At 28.6% G+C, this 23,393-nt stretch overlaps 3 protein-coding genes across 7 annotated transcripts; 1 reads left to right on the plus strand and 2 right to left on the minus strand.

Annotated features, from left to right (window-relative positions):
• Positions 1-429: 429 nt before the first annotated feature.
• On the plus strand, positions 430-4,383 carry Nagk (N-acetylglucosamine kinase). Of its 4 annotated transcripts, XM_089174449.1 has the most exons (8): positions 725-1,072; positions 1,210-1,385; positions 1,855-2,062; positions 2,761-2,845; positions 2,930-3,028; positions 3,122-3,374; positions 3,452-3,750; positions 3,816-4,383. In XM_089174449.1, exons 3-8 carry the CDS (start codon positions 1,980-1,982, stop codon positions 4,155-4,157), a joined length of 1,161 nt encoding a protein of 386 aa, XP_089030575.1. In that variant the 5' UTR covers positions 725-1,072; positions 1,210-1,385; positions 1,855-1,979; the 3' UTR covers positions 4,158-4,383. The 4 variants fall into 4 exon arrangements, with proteins under 4 accessions (XP_015188838.2, XP_089030575.1, XP_089030574.1 ...); XM_015333352.2 differs by lacking the exons at positions 725-1,072; positions 1,210-1,385 and adding an exon at positions 430-594; XM_089174448.1 differs by having other exon boundaries at positions 725-1,385.
• A 3,705-nt stretch (positions 4,384-8,088) lies between these two features.
• On the minus strand, positions 8,089-12,571 carry Hr96 (Nuclear hormone receptor HR96). Of its 2 annotated transcripts, none has more exons than XM_015333370.2 (5): positions 12,003-12,571; positions 10,513-11,849; positions 10,204-10,420; positions 9,704-10,123; positions 8,089-9,454 (listed from the first exon to the last, which is right to left on the minus strand). In XM_015333370.2, exons 1-5 carry the CDS (start codon positions 12,138-12,140, stop codon positions 9,257-9,259), a joined length of 2,310 nt encoding a protein of 769 aa, XP_015188856.1. In that variant the 5' UTR covers positions 12,141-12,571; the 3' UTR covers positions 8,089-9,256. The 2 variants fall into 2 exon arrangements, with proteins under 2 accessions (XP_015188856.1, XP_089030573.1); XM_089174447.1 differs by having other exon boundaries at positions 10,513-11,827; positions 12,003-12,138.
• Positions 12,572-14,282: 1,711 nt separating this feature from the next.
• LOC107072992 (uncharacterized) lies at positions 14,283-23,320 on the minus strand. The gene is given in 12 exon segments (XM_015333359.2): positions 14,283-15,737; positions 15,998-16,136; positions 16,562-16,738; positions 16,893-16,964; positions 19,155-19,293; positions 19,394-19,749; positions 19,881-19,920; positions 19,922-20,217; positions 20,296-20,549; positions 21,643-21,701; positions 21,995-22,057; positions 22,603-23,320. Coding segments are annotated over 12 exon segments (1,827 nt in total). The 5' UTR covers positions 22,687-23,320; the 3' UTR covers positions 14,283-15,589.
• Positions 23,321-23,393: the final 73 nt, after the last annotated feature.

Raw genomic sequence — 23,393 nt, forward strand, 5'->3', positions numbered from 1 at the left:
GAGTCATACACCAGCGCCCTTTTCTTAATGTGCTTAACCCTTCTTCTATCTTTACTTTGCGTAGACCAGATATTACAGTAAAACCGTTAGTCAGGATTCCGTTATATTCCTGATTCCGATATACCCCCACTACTTTTGCTAAAGTGGGCCTGATTCGAGGCCAGTCAGTCTCTGGAATTCGGTCTGTTAAGAACGCTCTTGTACACAAGTCAGTTAAACAAAACAAATAAACACCAACAAATATTTTCTTTTACACCAACGATGAAGGATGTTTATTAAAATCCTTTGAACATTTATACATTTATTTTGAATTATTTTTTTTATCTGTTTTCAAAATGTTATCGGAATTTTGTTTGTTTGTTTGTTTGTTTACCGTCAGTGTAAACAAGTCAAGTGAAATTTGAAAAAAAGCTATAACAAATTGCTGGGCCTTGGGTTTGAAAGCTCGTTGTGTGGTAGCAGAAGAGACATTGATCATTTTGATTTATTTTATCTTAATTATTTAATCCTTTTTATTTTCAATATTGATTATTTTTTATTTGTTATCATCAATCGATCATTTAGGAATGATCTCTAACAAAAAAATACCAGAAGGTAAACTGAAGCTCATAAGTCACCTTTTTTTGTAACCAAAATCATCTTAGTTACTAACCTGACCACCAGTTGGCAATAGTAGATATTTCACGCTATTACTGTACAATACTATCAAAAAAGGGTACAATACTATCAAAGAATACAACATTTTACATACTATCGCCCACTGGTGGTCAGGTTAGTAACTAAGATGAATCTGGTTAGAAAAAAGGGGATTTTTAGAGTTTCTATATACTTCTGGTATTCTTTGGTCAAACTTTATTAACGTCCGTACCGATAATCAAATATAATTGAACCGATCTACAACATGTTACCACTCGTTGACGTTTTACGGAAATAAATAATGTCACGTCGTTACATTGAACAGCCCACCACCACCACCAATACCTTTACCACCTCCAACAACACTCTGATATGATTTTGAGTAAAGCATGCTACCAGTGATGAAAAGAAAGCCAATCGAACACGTCGTTTTCTCGTTGGTTTTACTTCTTTTATAATCAACCGATTTATCGCGAACATAATTACGGACACATGATTTATTATTATTTTTCTTCTATTTCTTCTCTTCTATTTCTTCATAGGTAATTAAATTATTCATATATCATTTTTTAGACTTTATGAGAGAAGCTTAAAAATAAAAATTAAAAAAAAAACAAAAATTCAAATGAGAAAAGAATGATTGTTTTATTATACAAAATATGACTACGATTTATGTGAACGAAGCATATGTTGTTTGAAAAACACACACACAATTATATATTTTTTTACAAGGACGTCGTACATTTATCGTAAGTTTTTTATTTTAAAACATACTGTTTTTATTTCCGCGTGATTTCACACACACACATACACACACACATATATTATAAATGAAATATGCAACGATTACTAAGAGAACAAAGAGAGAAAAAAAAATAAAAGAAAATTGCAACTTAAATTGTATAAACAAACAAAAAGCAAAATTTTGGGATCAATCATTTCGGCATAATCTTTCGGCATAATCTTTCGGCATAATCTTTTTAAAATGAACATTTTATAGAAAAAAAAAAAACAAAACAAAAAATTAATCATCCAAATTTTGTATCTAAATTTGTATTAATACAATAATTTGATTCACGTATTGTATTTCGATCGCGTTTGATTCAAAATTGCAAAAAAATATCGCGTTTAAAAATGGCCGACAAATGAAACATTTATTAAAATTACTTTGTGAAGAAGTAACGAAATAATAATTGTTGAAAAATTGAAAAATGGCAGGAAAAAAGAAAAAAAGTGGTAGAGGAGGTAGAAAGGGTAAGAAACAAGAATCGAAGAAAATAATCGACGAGTATCAACTTCGTCGCGATTTAAGAGCGGGAACGGAAAGGGAAGATTCTTTAAACATGGAGGATGCAACGAATTTTTTAATTGAAGACACAAAATTAGCCGAAATTCCATCGGAAATTAGAATCGGTGGTTTAGAGGGGTAAGTTTTTTTTTTGTTTTATTGTTTTTGTATTTTTTTTTCTTTTTTTGTAATTTAAATTTAAAAATACACACGACGTTTACGATTAAAATAAAAATATAATTACTTGAAGAACACAAAAAAAAAAGAAAAAGAAAAAAAGACAATTAATCTGACAAAATTGTTATCTTTACAATACTTCTAAGTATACTTAATAATAACTCATCTTCGTTATAGCTTTGAAATGTTCTCTTATCGTGTTATTACATTTTTCAAATCACTATCTTGAATTTAAAACGAACCTTTTTTTTTTTTTTCAATACAACGAATAACACATCATAAATTTCTTCTTTTTGTTTTTTTTTGTTTTGTTTTGTTTTACCTTATCTGACAGATACACAAAAGAAAAGTAAAAAAATCATTTAAAAATCTTCAAAGATATTATCTTTTATTCTTGCAATATATGAATTTATTTGAAATCTGGTTTGATTAATAAAAATTCATCGATACTGTATTAAACACACACCCGTTATATATTTTATTAAATGAAGAAATCACCAAAACCAATCAATCACCAATAAACCGTGTTAATATTTGTTAAGAGATTAAATCAATATCTGTTAAAAAATATAAATACAATGAAGATTATCGAATAATCAAAATCAAAAACAAAAAAAAATATAAAAAATACATAAAATTACTGTAAATTTCGTTTGTAGAGGAGGTACACATTCCACCTTTGTCATAATCAATCAAAATGGAGAAAAATTGATAGAAGTTAAAGGCCCCGACACCAATCATTGGGTAAATTATTGTCATCAAATAGCTAAAATAAATTATAACCTAATTATTTAACAATTACATCCTGATAAACAATTTGTACAATAGATTTTAGGAATGAAAGAAACTGCAGCTAGGATTAATTCTATGATAGAACGTGGAAAAGAATTATTGAACATACCTAAAACTATTCCTTTGAATTGCGTGGTATTTATTTAATTGTTATAATAAATAAATATGAAATTATTGATAAAATATATATATAGATATATATATACAAATATACATATATATTTGTAGGGTCTAAGTTTGAGTGGTTGTGAGGAAGAAACAACAAATCGTTTACTCATTGATACACTTCTTGAGGAATATCCAGATGCTGCTAAAGATTATTGTGTTAGTTCAGATACATTGGGTAGTCTTAGAACTGGTTTAGAAATTGGTGGGATTGTATTGATAGCTGGAACAGGAAGCAATGCTTTACTCATCAATCCAGATGGTAAAACTCATGGATGTGGTGGTTGGGGTTATATGATAGGAGATGAAGGCAGTGGTAAACATATTAAAAAATGATATTGCTTAAATATTCATATTATCAAGAATCCTAATAATGTTTGTTATCTTGTTAAGCATATTGGATAGCACACCGAGCTTGCAAATACGTTTTTGATGACATGGATGACCTAGTTAAGTCACCTTATCCAATATCTTATGTCTGGCCAGCTATGAGAGATTTTTTCAAAGTAACAGACAGAGCTGGCATGTTACAACATTTGTATTCGAACTTTGACAAAAGTAAATTTGCCATGTTTGCCAAAGAAATAGCTGTTGGTTGTGATAGAGATGATTCTCTTTGTCTTTCGATATTTGAAGAAAATGGCCGATTACTTGCACGTCATATTGTTGCACTTTTCAAGAAAGCTCATAACGTGAGTTACAATTAACAAAATGTATGATTATGTTGATAAATCATTCAATGTATTTGTATTTTTAGGATCTTAAATTAAGTGATGGTGGTCTTAAAGTGATATGCGTTGGATCTGTATGGAAATCATGGAAATACATGAAAGATGGTTTCATTGATGAGATTCATAGTGGCTTGGTCATAGATGAATTTAGTCTTCTCAATTTAACAGTCACTTCAGCATTGGGATCATCCTATTTAGCTGCTGAACAAATTAATTGCCCATTTGTTAAACCTTATAATGAAAATGTGCAAGTATTTTTCCATTACAAACGTGATCATTATGGTAAAATAGGAAATATCGATAATAGCATTAATAAATCAAGTAGGACTATGGATACCTTAGGTTACGTTGAGTGTGATAAAAAATGATCAAAGATGATAATAGTACGTGCAAATAATGAAATATTTATTAAATAATATTAGAATATTTAATGTGTTCCTGCCTGACAGAAAAAAAAAAAAAAAGAAAACAAAATGCATCCTGGAAGAGACTGTAACATTGATACGAATTATTAATAACAATTCTCTGTTAAACAATTTCTTTTAGATTTGTTTTTCAAAAATGCAAATAATAAAACCTTTAATAACAAATTTATATACGCCCATTGTTTTATTAATTTGTATAGAAATTAATTAACGATAATAATTAATTAATTTAGAAATAAATATATATATAGGAAAGTAATCAATTGACAAAAAATAACAAAACAATTGAAATACGATTAGTAAATAAAAATTTAAAATATTAACAAATTGAAATGTATTGTTTTAACCTAAATATAAATGAGCTCAAATTTCAATTTTTGTGACAAGTTTGGAAAAAGGGAAATGGGAATAAAAACAATATGGAATACATTTTGGAATTGGTTGTTTTGGGCAGCTACAATTGTTATTAAAATTATATGTTATTTAATTCTATTTTTACTCAGTTTAATATTTTTCATCGCGTCTACCAGTGCTACCATATTTTTTATCCTGCATCTTCTTGGATATATGTCGACAGACAACGAACATAGAGAATCATAAATGAAATTCATTGAAAAAAGAAATAACAGGTATGTACTATATATACATATACATATCTTAGGCTGTTCAATAAGTTTTGCGGTTTGATAAGAGAGGACGTTGCTACTAGCTTAAATTTTTGTTGTTGTTGTTGTTGTTGTTATGTTGGTACACTCTTCATATGAACGTATGTGAAGTTTCATTTCAATTTATCAATTCATTCTTTGTTTACAAGCAATTTAGTATCGTCGTGTTACAGTATTTGTTTACAATGGAAAAAATCAAGTATCGTGCAGTAATTGAATTTTTATTATTGGAGGAAGGTTTAAAATCAAAGGAAATTTATGAACGAATATTGAAAGTGTATAAGGACTCTTCACCTTCACTTAGTACAGTAGAAAGATGGGTTGCTAAATTTATACGTGGTTGTACAAGCCTTGAAGACGATCCACGTGAAGGACGTCCAAAAACAGTAACAACACCGGAAATTGTAGAAAAACTATTGGATATCATATTGGAAAATCGTCGAGTGACTGAAAGAGATTTAGTAGAAACCCTAGGCATCTCATTGGGCACTGTAAGCAAAATTTTGACTAAAGTATTAGGTTTCAGAAAGCTGTGTGCACAATGGGTGCCGCATTCGCTAACAATGGAACAAAAACACATTCGAATGCGACTTTCTCAGCAACATTTAGTACGTTTTCGAAAGGATAAAATTGATTTTGTGCGTCGATTCATTACTATGGATGAGATTTGGGTCTATTATCATAATCCTGAATTAAAACAAGAGACTAAAGAGTGGTGTAAACCTGATTGTTCGGTTCCGAAACGAGTTTGTGTCCAGAAATCGGCCAAGAAGGTGTTAGCATCAGTTTTTTGGGATGCTAAAGGAATTTTGTTTGTGGATTACTTGCAAACTGATAAAACAATAAATTCTGAATATTATTGTAACCTTTTAGACCAGCTGAAGGAAATAATTCGTGAAAAAAGACCCGATTTGCAACAGACAAAAATCCTTTTTCATCATCAGGACAATGCACCGTGTCGCAAAAGCATTTTGACAATGGCTAAAATTCATGAATTAAAGTTCGAATTGTTGGAACATCCACCGTATTCACCAGATTTAGCCCCTAGCGACTTCCATCTGTTTCCAGACCTAAAAAAAAGCATGATATTTAAGCGTTTTTCATCAAATGATGAAGTTATAACAGCTGTAGAAACGTATTTTGCAGCCCTTCCAGATTCTCACTTCAGGGATGGAATTCATCAATTGGAATCTCGTTGGAACAAGTGTATTGATCTTCAGGGAGACTATACTGAATAATAAAGTATATTTCAAACTATAAAATTATGTTTTTCTTATCGAATCGCAAAACTTATTGAACAGCCCAGTGTATATATACATGCATGTATACATATGTAAACTGTAGTACTGTTAAAAAAAAAGCTACGTAAATAAGTAAGTCGTGTATTTTGATAGAATTCAAATGCAGTTTCTCTTTCATTGATAAATAGTTTTTTTTGTTTTTTTTTTTTTTAGAGAAACTTTCAAAACTCGACATCCAAAAAAAAACCATACACAATGAATGGAAAATACAACTACTATAAACAAAAACAAAAAATAAATAAATAAAAAGCTATTCTTCTGGATGTTGAGTAATTTTAAAAACACATATGTAAATGGTTGATCATTTGACTATAAAATATATAAAACAAATATTTGTGGGTATTGGTAAATATTTGAAAATATTACATATATCACATGAATTTTGAAAATGACTCTAAACGTGCGACATAATAAGAGAAACATAATTATTATTATTATTATTGTTATTATTATTATATACAATATTTGAAATAATGTCAACAATGATATTGTATGAAAAATATATTCATATAAGCATATATATATATATATATATATACATAAGCATATGTATATATATATCACAATTTATAGTGTACATTAGAAACATTTATATAACTCGTACACATATTATTTAATTATTATAATTTTTGTTGTTGTTGTTGTTATCATTTTGTTTTCCTAAGTATTACAATTTCATTCGTTACTTTCATTTTTTATACCAAGTACCAAGTTCAAACAATTTTATTCATATTTACTATCATCTCTTTTTTTTCTTCTTTTTAAACTGCATAGCAGCAATATTATAAGTTTGTATTTTATATGAACACAGGTCTCTTGGTAAATTTTTCACAATATTCTCATATATCAAATATAAATTTGTAATATTATTTTTTGTATTTTGTTTTGTTTTTTAAATTCATATACAAAGAATCGATGATAAATTATTATTTACATAATTACTACATTAAAAAAATTTCTAATTTTTTTTTCTTTTCTTTTCTCTTCTCTTCTCTTCAATTCAATTTTCTAAATATATAAATTACTTTTAATGAAAATTATTTATTTCTATTTTTAAATTTATAACAATTTTCTTGATTCGTCGAGAAAAAAAAATAATTTTATTTAATAAAATCATTTTTTTTTCTTTTATTTTATTTTATTTTTTTCAAAGCCGTTCATTATTAATAATATTTAATGGATAGTGTATTTTAGTACCATAATTAATATATTATTATTATTATTATTATTATTATTATATAATAATGACAAGTTTGTCATATTGACTGACTTGAAATATCTTCTTCTTCATTTTTTTTTTCAAAATGGTGGATCGGAACGTAATGTCGTCTTTTTAACCTTAAATTCAAACGAATTAATTTTTAAATTAATAATACAATCACACTTTGTTATCAACAACCCTTTTTTGTTATCTAATATGCAAAATTTATAATAACGGATTGAACAAAATCAATCTGTTTTTGATTAAAATATAAAAATTGATTTGCGTAATAACGACGCCATTACTTTTCGATCATCCTAATTAATGCATTATCAATTTGTTTTTTTTTCATAATTATTTCGTGCGATATAATTGGCATATATCTCATAAAATTGTTAAATTTATTATCAAACAAATTTATAATGTTGCATTATTATAATCAAACTATTTTATCATAAATATATTATACAAATTTGGTTTTTTTTCTTTTTTCTTTTTTTTTTTGTTTACACATAAAATAAATATTTTTCATTGTGACTAATACAATATCAATATCAATAAGATTTAAAGAAACATTAATTATAAAAATATCATTATTTTTTCTTATTGTTAATTGTAAATCTGCTATGTAATAAAATATTAATCAGTTGATTCGATAAAAAAAAAAAAATAAAAAAAAAAAGACAGAAAAAAAAACATGGAATATAATTCATATTAAATAAGACATATTGCCATCGAATGTTCTAAGATAAATATATTCACTTGTGCTCGAAAATTTGATTAAATTTCAGATGATGTCATCTTGTTAAGTGACTAGCTAGAAGAGCAATGCTTCTTCCCTTACATATATTGTAACATTCGTCTTATTTCATTCTTTGAGAATGTAATTGAACTTAATACTATATATTATATATATATATATATAATACGTTTAAAACAGTTTGGTTGCATATTTTTCAAAAATATCCGTTAGCATTGTATTTTTTTTCTTAACCAAAATACACATCGCACACAAGCTAACTTTTTGTTTTGTTTTTTTTCTTTTCAATAATAATATTTAAAAAAATACACATTATCAATAATAATGTTATATAATTTAAAAAATTATATATATATAGTCATAACCACCCAGTTTAATAAGAATGACATCTAATCAATTTGATCACAGTATCTTCATTTTTTTTTTTTTTTTTTTTATATAAGGCTTCATTAAGAATTTATATATATATATATACGTAGGTTGGAACTTAAATAATGGCAACTATTTATTCACAACCGATACAAAAGAGTTACATGTTTGCACCTGTTACTGTCCTTCAAAGTAGTCACCAGCGTTGTGTAGAACCCGTTAGCAGAGCCTGTTCTGTTGATGGTGCAAATGGAGCGGTCCTACTGCCTGTCGAATCTCTGGAACAGTTCTCAAGCGAATGCCACGATGGGTTCAGCATGAATTGACGGAAATGCAGAAATGGATGTGTTAGGAAGCTGCTCAGATGCACTTGGAGTGCTAGGAGCGTGAAGGAGAGGCTTTCTTACGCTGTATCGTAACACTAGATGAGACATGGCAGTAGACTGTTCCATTTGCACCATCAACAGAACAGGCTCTGCTGACGGTATACTACACCTTCCACATCGCTGGCAACGGGTTCTACACAACGCTGATGACTACTTTGAGGAACAGTAACAGGTGCAAACATGTAACTCTTTTGTATCGGTTGTGAATAAATAGTTGCCATTATTTAAGTTTCAATCTACGTATATAGAATCATTATTTTCTTTTTGTTTTTGTTGTTGTTGTTATTTTCTGTTTTATCAGATAATAATAAGCTATGAGGTAAGAATCAGAGTAAAAGTTATATAATAATGATGTTAATATCAATGCTTTAAGTCGAATATTTCTATAAGTAATGGCTCTACACTAGATGGATTTACATTTAAATAAACGTTAACAACTTCGTCGTTCAATCTATGAAGTTCCGATATTTTTTGTATTAATTTTAAAAATGTCGATTTAGCTTCACAACCCGGATAAACGCTTTCCAAGTATCGTCTCAAAAGATAATAATAAGAATTCTGTAAATTCAAAATTAAATAAGAAAAATGATGTTATACATTACATATATATATATATATTAGGGGGACCGAAAAGTAATGGTAAAGTAAACGATATTAAAAATTTGCATTGTTAATAACTTGATTAATTAATTTAATTATTGATTAATAATAAACACGTGTTAGGCAAATTGATTTGTTTGAATTTTGAGGTTAAAAAGCGACATTACTTTTCGTTCCACCTAATATTATATATATATATTTTCTTACCTGTTCCAATTTAATTACATCACTGTGTACAACCTTTGGTCTGTCAGGTGTGAACAGAGCAATAGCACTTAGAATTAAAATAATATTTTCATCTCTCCATCTTGGATCAAAAGTTCGAACAAATTTGGCATGCTCTGCATACAAATTACCTTTAGCTTCTTTCAATACGTCAACTTTAATATTTGACATTCTTTCTTGACTATGTGGTATTTTCCACATATCTTTGTCGGGATCATAATTAAGTGCCGATCTTAAGATCATCATTTCTGTACATCCACCTTTTAAGAGTGCTAATTGATCCTCTTGGCACATATTTTTAAATGCATTCATTTTTTTCGACATTTTAATAAGACGTCGTATTGCTATGGCCGTTAAATTGATAACATCCAACAACATTGGATCGGATTGTCCAAAACTTCCCTATAAAAAAAAAAATCAATCAAATTTTAATACACAATTGGATGAATGTTAAAATTGTTAACATTTAATAATAAAATTACTTTAAATTTGCATTCTTCACCAACTAAGTTTGTTATATCATCATCTAATGGAGCTAATAGTGCTTTATTAGCTACTATTAATTCATTTAACTTTGCTCTTTCAGCGTCGTTTAATTCTCTGGTGCTTTGATTCCCACCAAGAGCTGAATATGCTGAAAATTCCAATTTAATAGCTTCATACAAGATCGATTCGATCGAATTGGCAGCAATTGGTATTCTAAAAAGTATTTCATATATATATATATGTATGAATATATATTAATCAAATCACACAAATACAAAATCATTGTTTTTTTGTTCATTGTATACCTTTGTACATCTTGAAGTACATCTTTAGTTACATCGGCTGTTGTTGTTTTATTTGTACTTAGATCGGTATCTTTGTTTTTATAATTTTCAGTACTTTTGTATGTTATTAAATCCTTTAAAATTGGATTTTCAACATGACTTTGTTTGATTTTAAATGGTTGTCTACTTGTAGTTGCAGATAAATGCTCTTCTATCACATCTTTTTCTAATTCAGGATTAGAATGTTTTATGGTATCGGTATTACTAGTATCGTTACTATTTTCTTTAACAAATTGTGAAATTTGTGGATCTGCTGCTAATCTATTAACCAATACTGGATCTGTCATAATTTTTAAAATTAAATTTCTATCTTGAAATATTTTAGCAACTAAATGTGGATTATTGACAAATTTCATAACGAGTTCTGGATTTTGTGTAAATTTATTAACTAAGTCATTCCCTTTAGGACACATTTCTTTTTGTCTTTGACACGCAGTAGTTTCTTCAGTAAACGTTTGTACACTTGTATGAGAAATGGGACTTAAATTTAATTGCGTAGTTTCAACATTCGAAGTACAATCGATGAACGTAGAAGGACCACTATCAGGACTTTGTTCATATTTGCAATAACTTGCCGAACTATCTTCATACTCATGTTGATAACGTGGTGATTGATTACTCGCATTACCAAAATTCGAGTCAAATTCTAACAAATTTTGATCAAATTTTCTCGAATTTATCGAAATATTTTTATCATTTCCAGTTGATTGAGATGCTAGATCAAATTCGTTAAATCTTGTTCGACTTGATACTGGTGAATGTGAAGTTATTCTTCTTGATTCTACATCAGTGTTAGGTTCCTCGTACTGTGATATTAATTCATATTTAACAAAATTACATTTATTATTATAAGAATCTTTTAACATATCTAAAGTTTTCGATCCAGTTATGTTGCCACTTTCTGGTGGACTCGAAGGACTAGGAACACTAGCAGCAGTAACTGGACTCATATTTTCCATAGGATTTTGTCTAGCTGCATCTAAGTCAGCATACTTTTTATCTGATTCCCAAAAATATGTCTCAGATACATTAGATGCAACTGAATTAACTGTATCTTCAAATGTACAATCTTCTACGCAATCCTTTTTAACTTTAGATGTTTTAATGTTATCCGATTGAGGCCTCTTTTTAGCACGATTTTGTTCAATCTTTTGACGCTTTAAAACCTTATCCTCTTCTGACATAATGTATTCCTTACGCATACCAATACTGAAACATTTATCCAAACGGCATTTTTGACAAAAACGTCTGGTCACTGGTGTGATGCTACAATTTTCTGTAAAAGGACACCGGAAATCCTATAAGAAAGAAAGAAAATCAAAATGAAGACGGAATGGTGGTGGTGGTGGTGGTGGTGGTGGTTGTGGTAATGCATAACAAAACAAAATATACAATATACAAGGATACGTATAAACAGAATTAAATAAAATAATGAAAACAATAAATTATACCTTGTTTTTAAGTGCATTCCTTCGGAAAAATGCTTTACAACTTTCACAAGAGACTGCATTGAAATTGTATCCCAAAGCACGGTCACCGCAAACACCGCATATCTTGTTTGCTTCTCTCGTTGGTTGTTCATCTTCCATTTCCTTAGGTAATGCACGATATTAACCAAAACAATTATCACCTCTTATCTAACAATGCACACCATTATTTATTCCTGTTAAAAAGAGCTAATGTTTTTTCATCACTGACCAATTAATGTCAAACATTATTATTATTATTATTATTATTATTATTGAATAAAAAATAAGAAATATTTTCTTTTGATTATTGTAACATAATTCTTATTATTATACTTTATTTTTTTTTTTATTTTTTTATTTTTTAACTTTATTCAAGAGATTGGGATCATCTTTGTTCCACAACGCCCCGGATCTATGAAATGCTGACTTGAAAAGCTTTAAGTGATAAACCAAATAAAGTGCTCAATTGGTAGTCACTTGGTAGTCATTAACGAGACGGTGCGCATAAACCTGTCATACCACGTACTGCCCAGTTCTCTGCCACTACGCTTATTTCTCTTACCCCCCCCTCCACCCTCACCCCTCCCACTCTCCCTTCCCCGCCCATCCCTCCGACCCCCCACCTCACCCAATACAATCACCAATCATATTTTTATCTATATTCTACTTTTTTTTCTTTTATCCACCATTTTGTTTTTGTTTGTTTCGTTTTTTTATTTTGTTGATGTTGTTGTTGTTGTTTTTTAATTAACTCATTTTTTTTACTATCGAACACGTCGAACGTATTTGGGGGGGGGGTAGGGGGCTTTTTTTTATATTGTTTTACGTAGCTCGATGGTATTTCGAATTATCGGTTTAAAAAAAAAAAATGTGTGCATAGGTCGATAAAAAATCTATATACACGCGCATCGATATTAAAAAATATTATCTATTTATCTATTGTTGTGTGATATTTGGTAAGAATTTTTTTTTTTTTTTATTATAGATTATAATGAAATATTTTTTTGTTTATATATATATATAGATATATGTATCTTAAATTTAGTGTGTTGTGTTTAATTATGTGCATCTAGTGAAAAATAGTTAACTCGTTTGAAGAAAAAAAAAAAAATAATAATAATAATAATAATAAAAATAGAGGAGTTTTGTTTTTTATCGTTGAACGTGTTGATGATGATGACGAGTGTGTGTTTGTGTGTGTACGCGTGTGGGTTTTTTTCTTTCCTTCTACTTTATCTCAATTTCGTGATACTTATTCATCTCGTATCTTTAAGATATATATCTTATGTATAGATGTAATGTAATCTTTTTCTTTTTTTTTTTAACGCAATCAGTTATTAATTTAAAAGAAAAAAAAACAACATGAATCTTTGTATTTAATTGCATCGATATTTATAGATAATTTTGAGGTTAACTTTGAATCGATTTATGTTAAAGTAAAATAATAAAATATATGAATCGAAAAGATAAATAAATTAAGACAAAAAAATGAAATGAAAATACGCGATAAATATGAAATAATTTTAATTATACTCATTACACGTTTAATTTTTAGGTTAACATTGAATCTATTTGTGTTAAAGTAAAATAATGCATGGTTATAAAAAAATATATATATATATATATATATATATGAACTGAAAAGATAAATAAAAAAGATGAAGATACGCGATAGAATGAAATAATCTTATTATACTTTACACGTTTACTATTATTTACTATTAAATTTTATATATACATATTATTATATATATTAATATATATTTTATTAATATATAAATTATATAATATTAATATTAATATATATATATATATATATATTTGTAATATTATTTTACTCAAAATAATTTAATCTTTAGATCTTTTTTTTTTTACGTAAATGAAACTTTTAAAATATCATTATATTTAATAGTACATATACAAGGACGTGTAGAAACTTACGATAATATGTTGCAATGCACTTTCCAACTTTATAAAATAACTGAAATGTTGCAATTTCAATTGGATGATTTTTGTTGAGCAATGTCTTTTTTCCTTTTTTTTTTTTCTTTTTCTTTTTCACTATATAAGAGAGAAAGAGAGATAGAGATAGAGAGAGAGAGAGAGAGAGTTCTTTATAAAAATCAAACTACTTATTATTTTTGATTATAAGTACGCACAGCTGGCTGGTTATCACATAGAAGTTATCTCTAAATTTGTACAATCGCTTTGAGTTGATTTTAAAAAGGGTATAAGTCATCATACAAATATATTCTTTCTTTCTTTCTTTTTTCTTTTTCTTTTGCGACATTGTTAAAAAAAAATACGATCTCGATTAAACACCGTTACAAAAAGTGAATCGATTCAATTATCAAAATGGGTGTTATTTAACACTGATATCATTATCACTCGATTCTGGAAAATAAAACCTTATATATTATTAGATAAATACTCATCATCAACGAATGGAACGTACAATAATAATTGAATATACGTATCCGTTTATATATATATACACAACACACTTACACACTTAATATGAATTAATAATTAAAAAAAAAAAACTATTAATATTATTGTTCAGCATTTAATTACGTAAATTAATACATTAATTGATCAATTCGTTTCGTTAATAAATAAATTATTTAGTAAATAGATTGGAAAAACTTATACAAGTTTTATACTTTTCATTTGTTTTTTTTTGTTTTTTTTTTTGTATATCCAATACGATCAGGGGTCGGCAACCTGTGGCTCCGCGAGCCATATGGCGGCTCTTCAGATGTGAAACTGCGGCTCTTAAAGATTTATTTATGCGAATTATGCGTGTTATGCGAGTACTATTTATTTTGTTGGCAAGACAAAATTTGGTGGCTCTTGAAAAACTTGGAAATTTTGTTAATTGTAATTTTTGGGCTCTTCTCTCAACTCAAAAGGGGTTGCCGACCTCTGCAATACGTTGCAATTCGAAAATCTAACAAATATTTTGTATAAAAATTACAATTTTATTTCATAAATTTATATTTTTTTTTTTATAAAAATCTCGATTAATAATAATATTAATTATCTCACGACAATTTTGTATCTATTTTTAATAAAAAAATACCATTATATAAAATATGAGATTGAAAATGGTGTATAAACATACATATCTTATTTGATTTAACAGAACAAATCTTGTTCGTCGAAGGCACACATGATAATACGTTTTAAGATATGTAAATAGAAAAAAGAAAAAGAAAAAAGAAAAAAAAAGACAAATTTATAAAATATTAATATAAAATATGTATATATGTATACTAAATGCAACGTGCAACCAGTTTTACACATATGATACATAAAAACTAGAATCTATCTATTTCTACATGATCGAGAGGCACTTTAGAATTAACTGTAAATTTGTAAATGATCAAATTTGTTTTAAGTATCCTTATGTTGACCATGACACGTGAACACACGTGTGTTCTCTTATATTAAATGACACGTGATTTTAATAATACACCCCACCCCATCTCTCTTCCCCCATTTATGTTTTACATTTTTTCCTTTGAGAAGTAAAAATTCATCTTACGTGAGACATGTTTGTTTGTATTTCATTTCGATGGTGTATCTGTTAATTTCGTACTTCCTGTTTGTACGCCACCTGTATAAAGTACCAATTCTTCTTTTGTGTAACACGTTACGATTTCTTCAACACTTGAAAACGATTGTTCGTTTAATTTTGGAGATCCCAAAGCGTACCTGCAAATATTCAAATTAAACATTTACAAAATATAATTCATCATCATATTTAGGCTTGAAACAAAAGTTCCATTTTTCAAAAGTACAAATTTTATAAAAAGAAAAAATATTCATTATACAATAAACGTACACATAAACTTTTGATTTCAACCCCCGTAATATTTCCATAATGAAAAATATAACCTATAAGAATATTGTACCTATTATCAGATCTTTTTATTGTTCATAATTAAAAATATAACCTATAAAAGTATTGATACCTATTATCAGATCTTTTTCTAACGGGAATATTATAAACCCTATCCTTGCACCAAAGTACAAGAGCCAATGGACTATTAACGTTGGTTGTAGAAGGTCTCAAAAGAAAATAACCATCTTGCGGATTACCGTAAGTACTTTCTGTAATTTAATTAATAATAATATTATTAATATATATTTTAACTAACTTTAACAAGTTAGACAATTATTAACACTTTGACTGCCATGTTGATCATATATGATCAGCCACAGTTTTTCCTGAGACGCCATATTGGTCATTGGATAACCGGAGCGTATGAACCTTTTACAATTGTAAGAAAAACTAAATGAAAATTGAAAATTAATGTATTTAAATATGATCGATATACAGAAGATACTTTGAAGTAAAAAGTGTACTATTGAACAATTACAATTTTGTATTATTATTATTATTATTAATTTTATTTTGCCATGATATTGTTTGAATAATAAAAATAATGCAATGGCGTTCTGGGCAAAACATTTCAGCGTAGCAGTCAAAGGATTAACTAAAATTCTTTTTTATTTTTTTTTTTTTTAATACGTACGTTCCGTAATAAGTGTTATGGCTTGAGAACGAGTAACATTGTGAAACCAAGGCTTGTCTATGTAAGATAATCGATCTGGTGGTGGTGGTAATGGTCTCGTAGCTCTTTCGCTTGATGATAATGAAGTATTGCTACCATAATGTGGCAAGGTCGCTGACTTTTTGTCTGGTGAACGTTCTGAAACAATTGGACACAACTTAAAAATATGATCAAATAATTTAAAAACCCCTTCAAAAATTAAACCATTATCTTTACTATAAAATAAAAGAAGAATTTAAAAAATATAAAAAAAAGACAAAATTAAATTGCCAAACTTTGTTTACACACTAACTTGCTAAATTTAGACGTGCTTGTGTCAGAGCAGCTTGAGTCAGACACTCGGATAGGCTTGCTTGTCGACGTACTGCAGTATTCAATGATACATTTCTTTTACTATCGGTTATTATAGTTGCCATGTTTTTTTTTTTATCAATTAAATGCGTGTTCTTCTTTTGTTTGTTTGTTTTCAAAAAGTGACATATGCAGATTAACACTTGTACAATATTAGGATTCATGCATTTAACAAAAGTACGTGTACGTATACATTATCGTTTTTTTTATCTCCATCCATGTTTCAAATTATCGGAGCTTTTTTAGAAAATATCAAACGTATCACACGCACGTTCTTAACACGAGCACTATACGTCGCACAACTGTGATGGTTCTAGCTATGGTTAAATTATCAGGGATATTAAACAACGAGAGATAAAATTCCAATAAGATGGAAAAAGAAGGAAAACTGAAAAAAAAAATCACTCAAATCCGGTTTATTTGAAAATGTTTAAAAGATCATCTGTCAGATTTTTCAAGGTCTTATTTTGCAAGCAAAACAACAAATCTTCTACTCTCAGAAGTTACTCATCGTTGATATTAGTAATCACTAAATTTCTATATAAATTTGATTACTTGTTCGTTTTTATTTTTTTTTTTTTAATGAAAATTGTGATAAATTTGAGAAATTATCGGTTAGTCACGACGATCTATTTGAATTTTAATTCGCAGTGACGATTAAGTTAAACAGTAAATTTATATTACGCGAAATTGATTGTTTTTGTTCCTTTTTATTAACAAATTAATAGTAATAATATTTTTCGTTATTATTTTTTTTTCAACACCGATATATTTATATATATATAGATATACAAAAAAAAATGGAACTTTTTCAGAGAAAAGCAGAGAATATTTTTTCCAGTGTATTGCACGAGAAACTGTAGGAGACTGAGGATGAAACGTTGCGACGGTATGCATTTATAAACGATGGAAAATAATGGCGAGTAAGTTATGATACAACACATACACACACTCTCTCTCTCTCTCTCTCTCACATACACACACTTACACACACATACACATATTCTTTTTCTCTCCGTTGGTCTCTCTTAGCATGGGGTACACAATATAAGTTTCCCAAATAATTTAGAAATAGCTTCCAAATAGATCAGATATCTTCAACGGGTGTCCCAATATTATTAGTTCATAAGAAGAACATTTATAAAGGCACGTTTAAGAAGAATTTATTCAGGTTTCATGCTTAATAATTGTAAACGTGCTTTTGCAATAATTTGATATACCTGGGGGATCTGGTGGTTGATAATAGCAACATCTAGAAAGACCTCTCTTGATCCTTACTATCATATCGGAGACCTCATCGGCCAGACGCACACCTAAACCTCCTAAGAGATGTTTGCTCAGCCTGAGATAAAAGCAGGAACCACATTCCATCACACTATTCGATTATCTCTTGTTCTAATTTGATCAATCCCCTATCAATTTTTCTATATTATTATTCTTTTTTCTATACACTAACTATTTATTAACTGTGTGTAAGTGAATGAATATGATGATGAGATAGAAAATTAAATTGACAATATTTTCATTGAAATGTTTAGATCACATTTTCACGTAAATTCTTATTATTACTTTGATCTTTCGATCTTATTATGCAAATACAAACGTATTGCAAATCGTTATACATTGTTATTAATATTTTTGATGATATCAGCAGGTACGTATCAATCAACATCTTTACTTTCAAACAAATTCTTACAATCAATAAAAAAAAAAAAAAAAAAAAATTAAAAAAAAATATCAAAGTTTAAAGAAATAATCCTTTGGTGTATGCATTTAAATAAACAGGACGGTAGTTCGTGATCGACTGACAGAAAATTTGCAAAGCGCATCAAGTTGCATGACAAAGTGAAAGAGAGAAAGAGAGAGAGAGAGAGAGAGAGAGTAAGATCAGTTTAATAACCAGCCATTTGTTGCACACGTGTTCGTGGGAAGATAAATACATTATACTTTTTGTTTCTTTCCTTTTCAACTGTATTCGATGTTTTTTTTTTATCCCTTATCACGTAATATACGATGATTCTTTTCTATTCTGTTTTATTTTCTTCATTATTCTTAACTACGTTTCTTTATTCTTTACTCACGGATAAATATCTCATTAAAAAAACAACATTATATTAAAATAATGAGTAATAACACGTGTAGATGACAATTATTTTGTGTTTAATACTATAATTCATAAGAAATATAATTAAAATGTACTAACCATTTGCATTGTTCTTCGATTTTGTCACGTGCAACGTTGGGGGTGGTGTAATGGCTGGTTTAACAGGTAATGGCGGTGGTAGAATATTACTGTTTGGTGTTGTTTGTAGTGGTTCTATATAATTAACATTATTTTCAGGCTAAAAAGAGAAATTAAAATGAATGTGTTAATGATAGAATTAATATAAAAAAAAAAAAAAAATGAAGCAAGCAAGTAAGAAAAATCGGTCACTAATTTACCGGATCCCTAATGGATTCATAAATCTCGTAGAGTTCTTCCTCCTCTTCACAGCTGGTCGTACTAAGAGGTTGATAAACACTTTCTGTAGAACTTTGGGGTCCGCTGGTCAATGACTGTTTACTGTCGATTCTCGAGATCATCGATCTTTGATTTTGTTCTATTATTTGATCGTCAAATTGTTCATATGCGTCCTCACTTTCCTCCTGTCTGGTTGGTAAATTAGCAATTAAATCTAAATTTCTAATCGATATGGACGGTTTAGATAATAATTCTTGTTCGTTTTTTCCTATTTTGGACAAATTTTGTTCGACGTTAGGTATTTTAGGTGCCGGTGGTGGTGGTACAGCCATTCTTTCTAATAAAAAAAAAAAAAAAAAGAAAAACGTTTAACAACAATTTAAACACAACAAATTATTCAACGATTATTTTTTCAAATAAGTTTAAAAAACAAAAAAAAATACACATCTGTTAAAGTAAAGAACTAACTTTGTAGATCACTTAGTGTTCGTGATTTCGTTTTTGGATTCATCATGTAAAAATGATTTTTGCGATTGTTCTGAAATCGTCGTAACATTTTTCGGCCTATTTGAAATGAGCAATGAATCGGGTTTTGGTCTTAATATTGGTTTCTTAGAATTTCTCAATTTCAATTCTTCTTTCAATTGTTCGGCCAAAGATTTTTCTATAGTTCCATGTAACTTTGAAACATTTTTAGATGGTTGATTGGTCATCATGTTGTCTTGATAATTAGTGTATGCACTATTAAAGTCAGATATGGTAAATTCCAAATTTTGATATGTCGTTTCATCCTCTTTGTCGTCTCCTTTAATTAAATGTTCATCAACATGCTCATTAATACTTTGGATATTTGTCATTTTTGTCGAAATATCATGATCGTTACCATAATTCAAATTAATTTTATTATCATTAATGTTCTTGGTATCAGTAAAAGTAGAATTAATATGTTGTTCTTCCGTTATGTCATCTTCAAAATCTGTGTCCCAAGAACTGGTATCGCTCATGTGATCCTCGTTCTGCTGCTGCTGCTGTTGTTGTTGTTGTTGTTGTTCTTGTTGTTGTTCAGTTTCAATATTGTGTTCTTGTACATATTTCTCCGGATATTGATTTATTTTTTCTACCAATGTACGAAGTTCCCTACAAACAAACAAAATATATATATATATATATATATAAATATTACATCATATATTATTTAACAAAGTGATAAAAATAATATAGCAAGAAAACAAAATAACAATAATAATAATCGAATCTCTTTTTTTTATTTAACAAAGCCATTTTTACGCCATAATACGCAAGAATAGGGATTTTTTTATATTCCACTTTTATAAACACTTAACTCGTAAAGCTGACGATGTTACATTAAAGGATACAACTACAACCCACACGCTATGCAATTACCACTTATGTAAATCTTGTATGCCTCCTGAGTGATTACCGAGTTAAATGCATCAATTGCAATTTCATTTTATCGAATACTCAACATCGAAGTGTTTTACTTTAAAGAAAGGAAGGATGGTGGTTAGTGTTCCCTCCTCCATTAATCGATTTACAAATATTCCTATAATTTCAATTATTACACACACGTTCTATTGGATGATACCAAAAAAAAAAAAAAAAAAAAACAACTTTACTTGTAAACTCCTGTTGTCTCGCGGTTTACTATTTAATGGAGAATTTTGCGATAAATGTTATCGCTTTCTTTTATACACAAATGAAATTACATACATACATATATATATACATAAGATCCATTGATGAACGTGTAAAATACTTACACGTATATATTCAACAACATTATTGATTTGTAAATGTAAGCAGCACATTAGAGACACAATGGAAATGAAACCAAAATCGATTAATACCACAGGATACCATGTATATATATATAGTTACAGTATCACTATAAACAATAGCTTTGCCAACGTGGCTTTGATAATATGTATATATATATATATATGTAGAAATGAGGGGGGGGGGAATGTAAAAAAAAATAACAATGATACATAACACTCTGTTGAAGTTTTATTTGAAAAATAATACCGTATTGGAAGATACCGTTAATCCGCGTTGTCAAACGATGTGTCTCAAATTCACGTGTGTGTGTGTGTGTGAGTTGATAGTTTGCCAGTTGGTTATATAGTTCATTGGAAATAAATACGCGTAAGTATTTGAACAACGTCTTCTATCGTAAAATTCAAATCGTGTAGAGCATCGTTTTTCTTACCATTTCAAAGAACGAGTGAGGTCACTCTTCCATAGAGCCAACTTCCCTTCAGTCAAGTGCTGGAATAATTAGAATCAATTAAGATCTCGTTCTAAAGAGGGGCGCGTGCCCATTTTAGTATCCAAATAATGCAATTTTTAAACGAAAATAATTGTATACTTATTAAAAGATGAAGAATTTTGGGAGAAAACAAACAAACAAAAAAATATCTTTAATTTTATCATTGTGTTGATTGATTTCAAATATTCATTTTAATGAATTTCCAAAATGCATATTAAGTATTTTTGATATAAAATATTATAGAAGAAGAAATTTTCCATAATTAAAAATTCATTATATTAATTATATTTACCAAAAAATCGTCACCGTCGATTTGCCGTTTCGAAACTGCTGTACAGCATTCTTCCAAACCATTCTGTATAAATCGTGAAATTGTATATTTCAATAAAAATCGTCATAGTATTAAATTACTTAAAGATATTTGAAATATTTGAAAGAATTTCAAATTAAAAGAAGAGTAAAAAAAAAAATATACGTTGTATTTCGAGAAATCGTATTTTAAATTTAATTTTAATCAAAATACTACGAGAAAGAAAAAAAAGAAAAAAGAAAATTAGAATATAAATAGAAGAATAATAAAACACACAAGTCGTTTTTGATTGTTTCTCTTTCAGATAATACATATCTCATTTGATTTTTATTTCCTGCCTTTATCTTATTACTTCCGGTACTTTTGAATATTTGTATTTAAAACAAATTTTTTTGTTTTTTTTTTTTGTAATTTTTTTTTTTTTTTCAAATATCGAAAACATTCGAACGAATCAATCACGATCTGTGGAAATACCAGGTGTATATTGGATAAGTGCAATGACCCATCCTACGTAAGGTAAAATAATTTTCTCCCAAGGTAAAATTCATACAGAATGGATGACAAGGATAAAACATTGAAAGTTTACTCACCTTTCTTAGGAGACACAAGACGTCATTTGTATTCCACTTAGATATATTTTCGATGGCATCATTTTGAGACAATTTTCTGGACATCTCACCGCGTTTGAACGCGCCTGTTGCAAAAACATCAAGCGTCGCACGTGTTCACCGCTCAGGCGCATCTGCATCGGCTTTTTGTGGGCGAGGTGTCTGACAATTCACCTCCTCCTCCTCCTCCTCCTCCTCCTTCTTGTTACTTTTCATTTTTCCTCCTCCTACTTCTCTCATTCCTCTTCTACTTCTTCTACTTCTTTTTCTTCTTCTTCTTCTTCTTCTTCTCATTCCTTCTCTCATTTGATATCTTTCTTACACATTGATATCCCCCTTCTCGTTTCCTTTTCTTCCATATAGCATTATGTACTGACCATCGGCTCTTATGATTGGTCACTTTGTAATATACTGGCACACCTAATGCCATTACTTTAAAGGTACGTTCACAAAGTTACATACCTTTCTTTTTTGTCTCCATACGTCAACGTGTAAATTTTCTATTGAATTCTATTTTCCAATCTTCTTTTCAAAACTTACGATATTATGTATATCTAATATGAATTTATCAATTATTATTTATATATTAAACAAATATATGTTGATTGTATCTAATTGAAAATAATCAAAATCTCTAATCAAATCATTCAATAATTTTAAATATGTTGCAATTTAGCGCGAAAATATGTCTGCCATTTTCCTATCTCCGATTGGATATTAACCGACCAATCACAACACTTGCCAATTCTAAACCTCCATGAAAGCAATAACTT

Source organism: Polistes dominula, unplaced genomic scaffold (assembly GCF_049000335.1).
Source record: "Polistes dominula isolate Pdom_NZ unplaced genomic scaffold, Pdom_raw_medaka contig_83, whole genome shotgun sequence".
Lineage (NCBI taxonomy): Eukaryota > Metazoa > Arthropoda > Insecta > Hymenoptera > Vespidae > Polistes > Polistes dominula.

Bases quoted from the DNA above. Each gene is read 5' to 3' on its own strand.
- Nagk (XM_015333352.2), top strand. From the start codon at position 567: ATGATCTCTAACAAAAAAATACCAGAAG. The intron at 595-1,854 runs GTAAACTGAAGC...GAAAAATGGCAG, and splicing joins TAACAAAAAAATACCAGAAG to GAAAAAAGAAAAAAAGTGGT. The intron at 3,029-3,121 runs GTATTTATTTAA...ATATATTTGTAG, and splicing joins CTATTCCTTTGAATTGCGTG to GGTCTAAGTTTGAGTGGTTG.
- Hr96 (XM_015333370.2), bottom strand. From the start codon at position 12,140: ATGGAAGATGAACAACCAACGAGAGAAGCAAACAAGATATGCGGTGTT. The intron at 10,421-10,512 runs GTATACAATGAA...AATACTTTTTAG, and splicing joins GTACTTCAAGATGTACAAAG to AATACCAATTGCTGCCAATT. The intron at 9,455-9,703 runs GTAAGAAAATAT...TTGAATTTACAG, and splicing joins ATGTAATTAAATTGGAACAG to AATTCTTATTATTATCTTTT.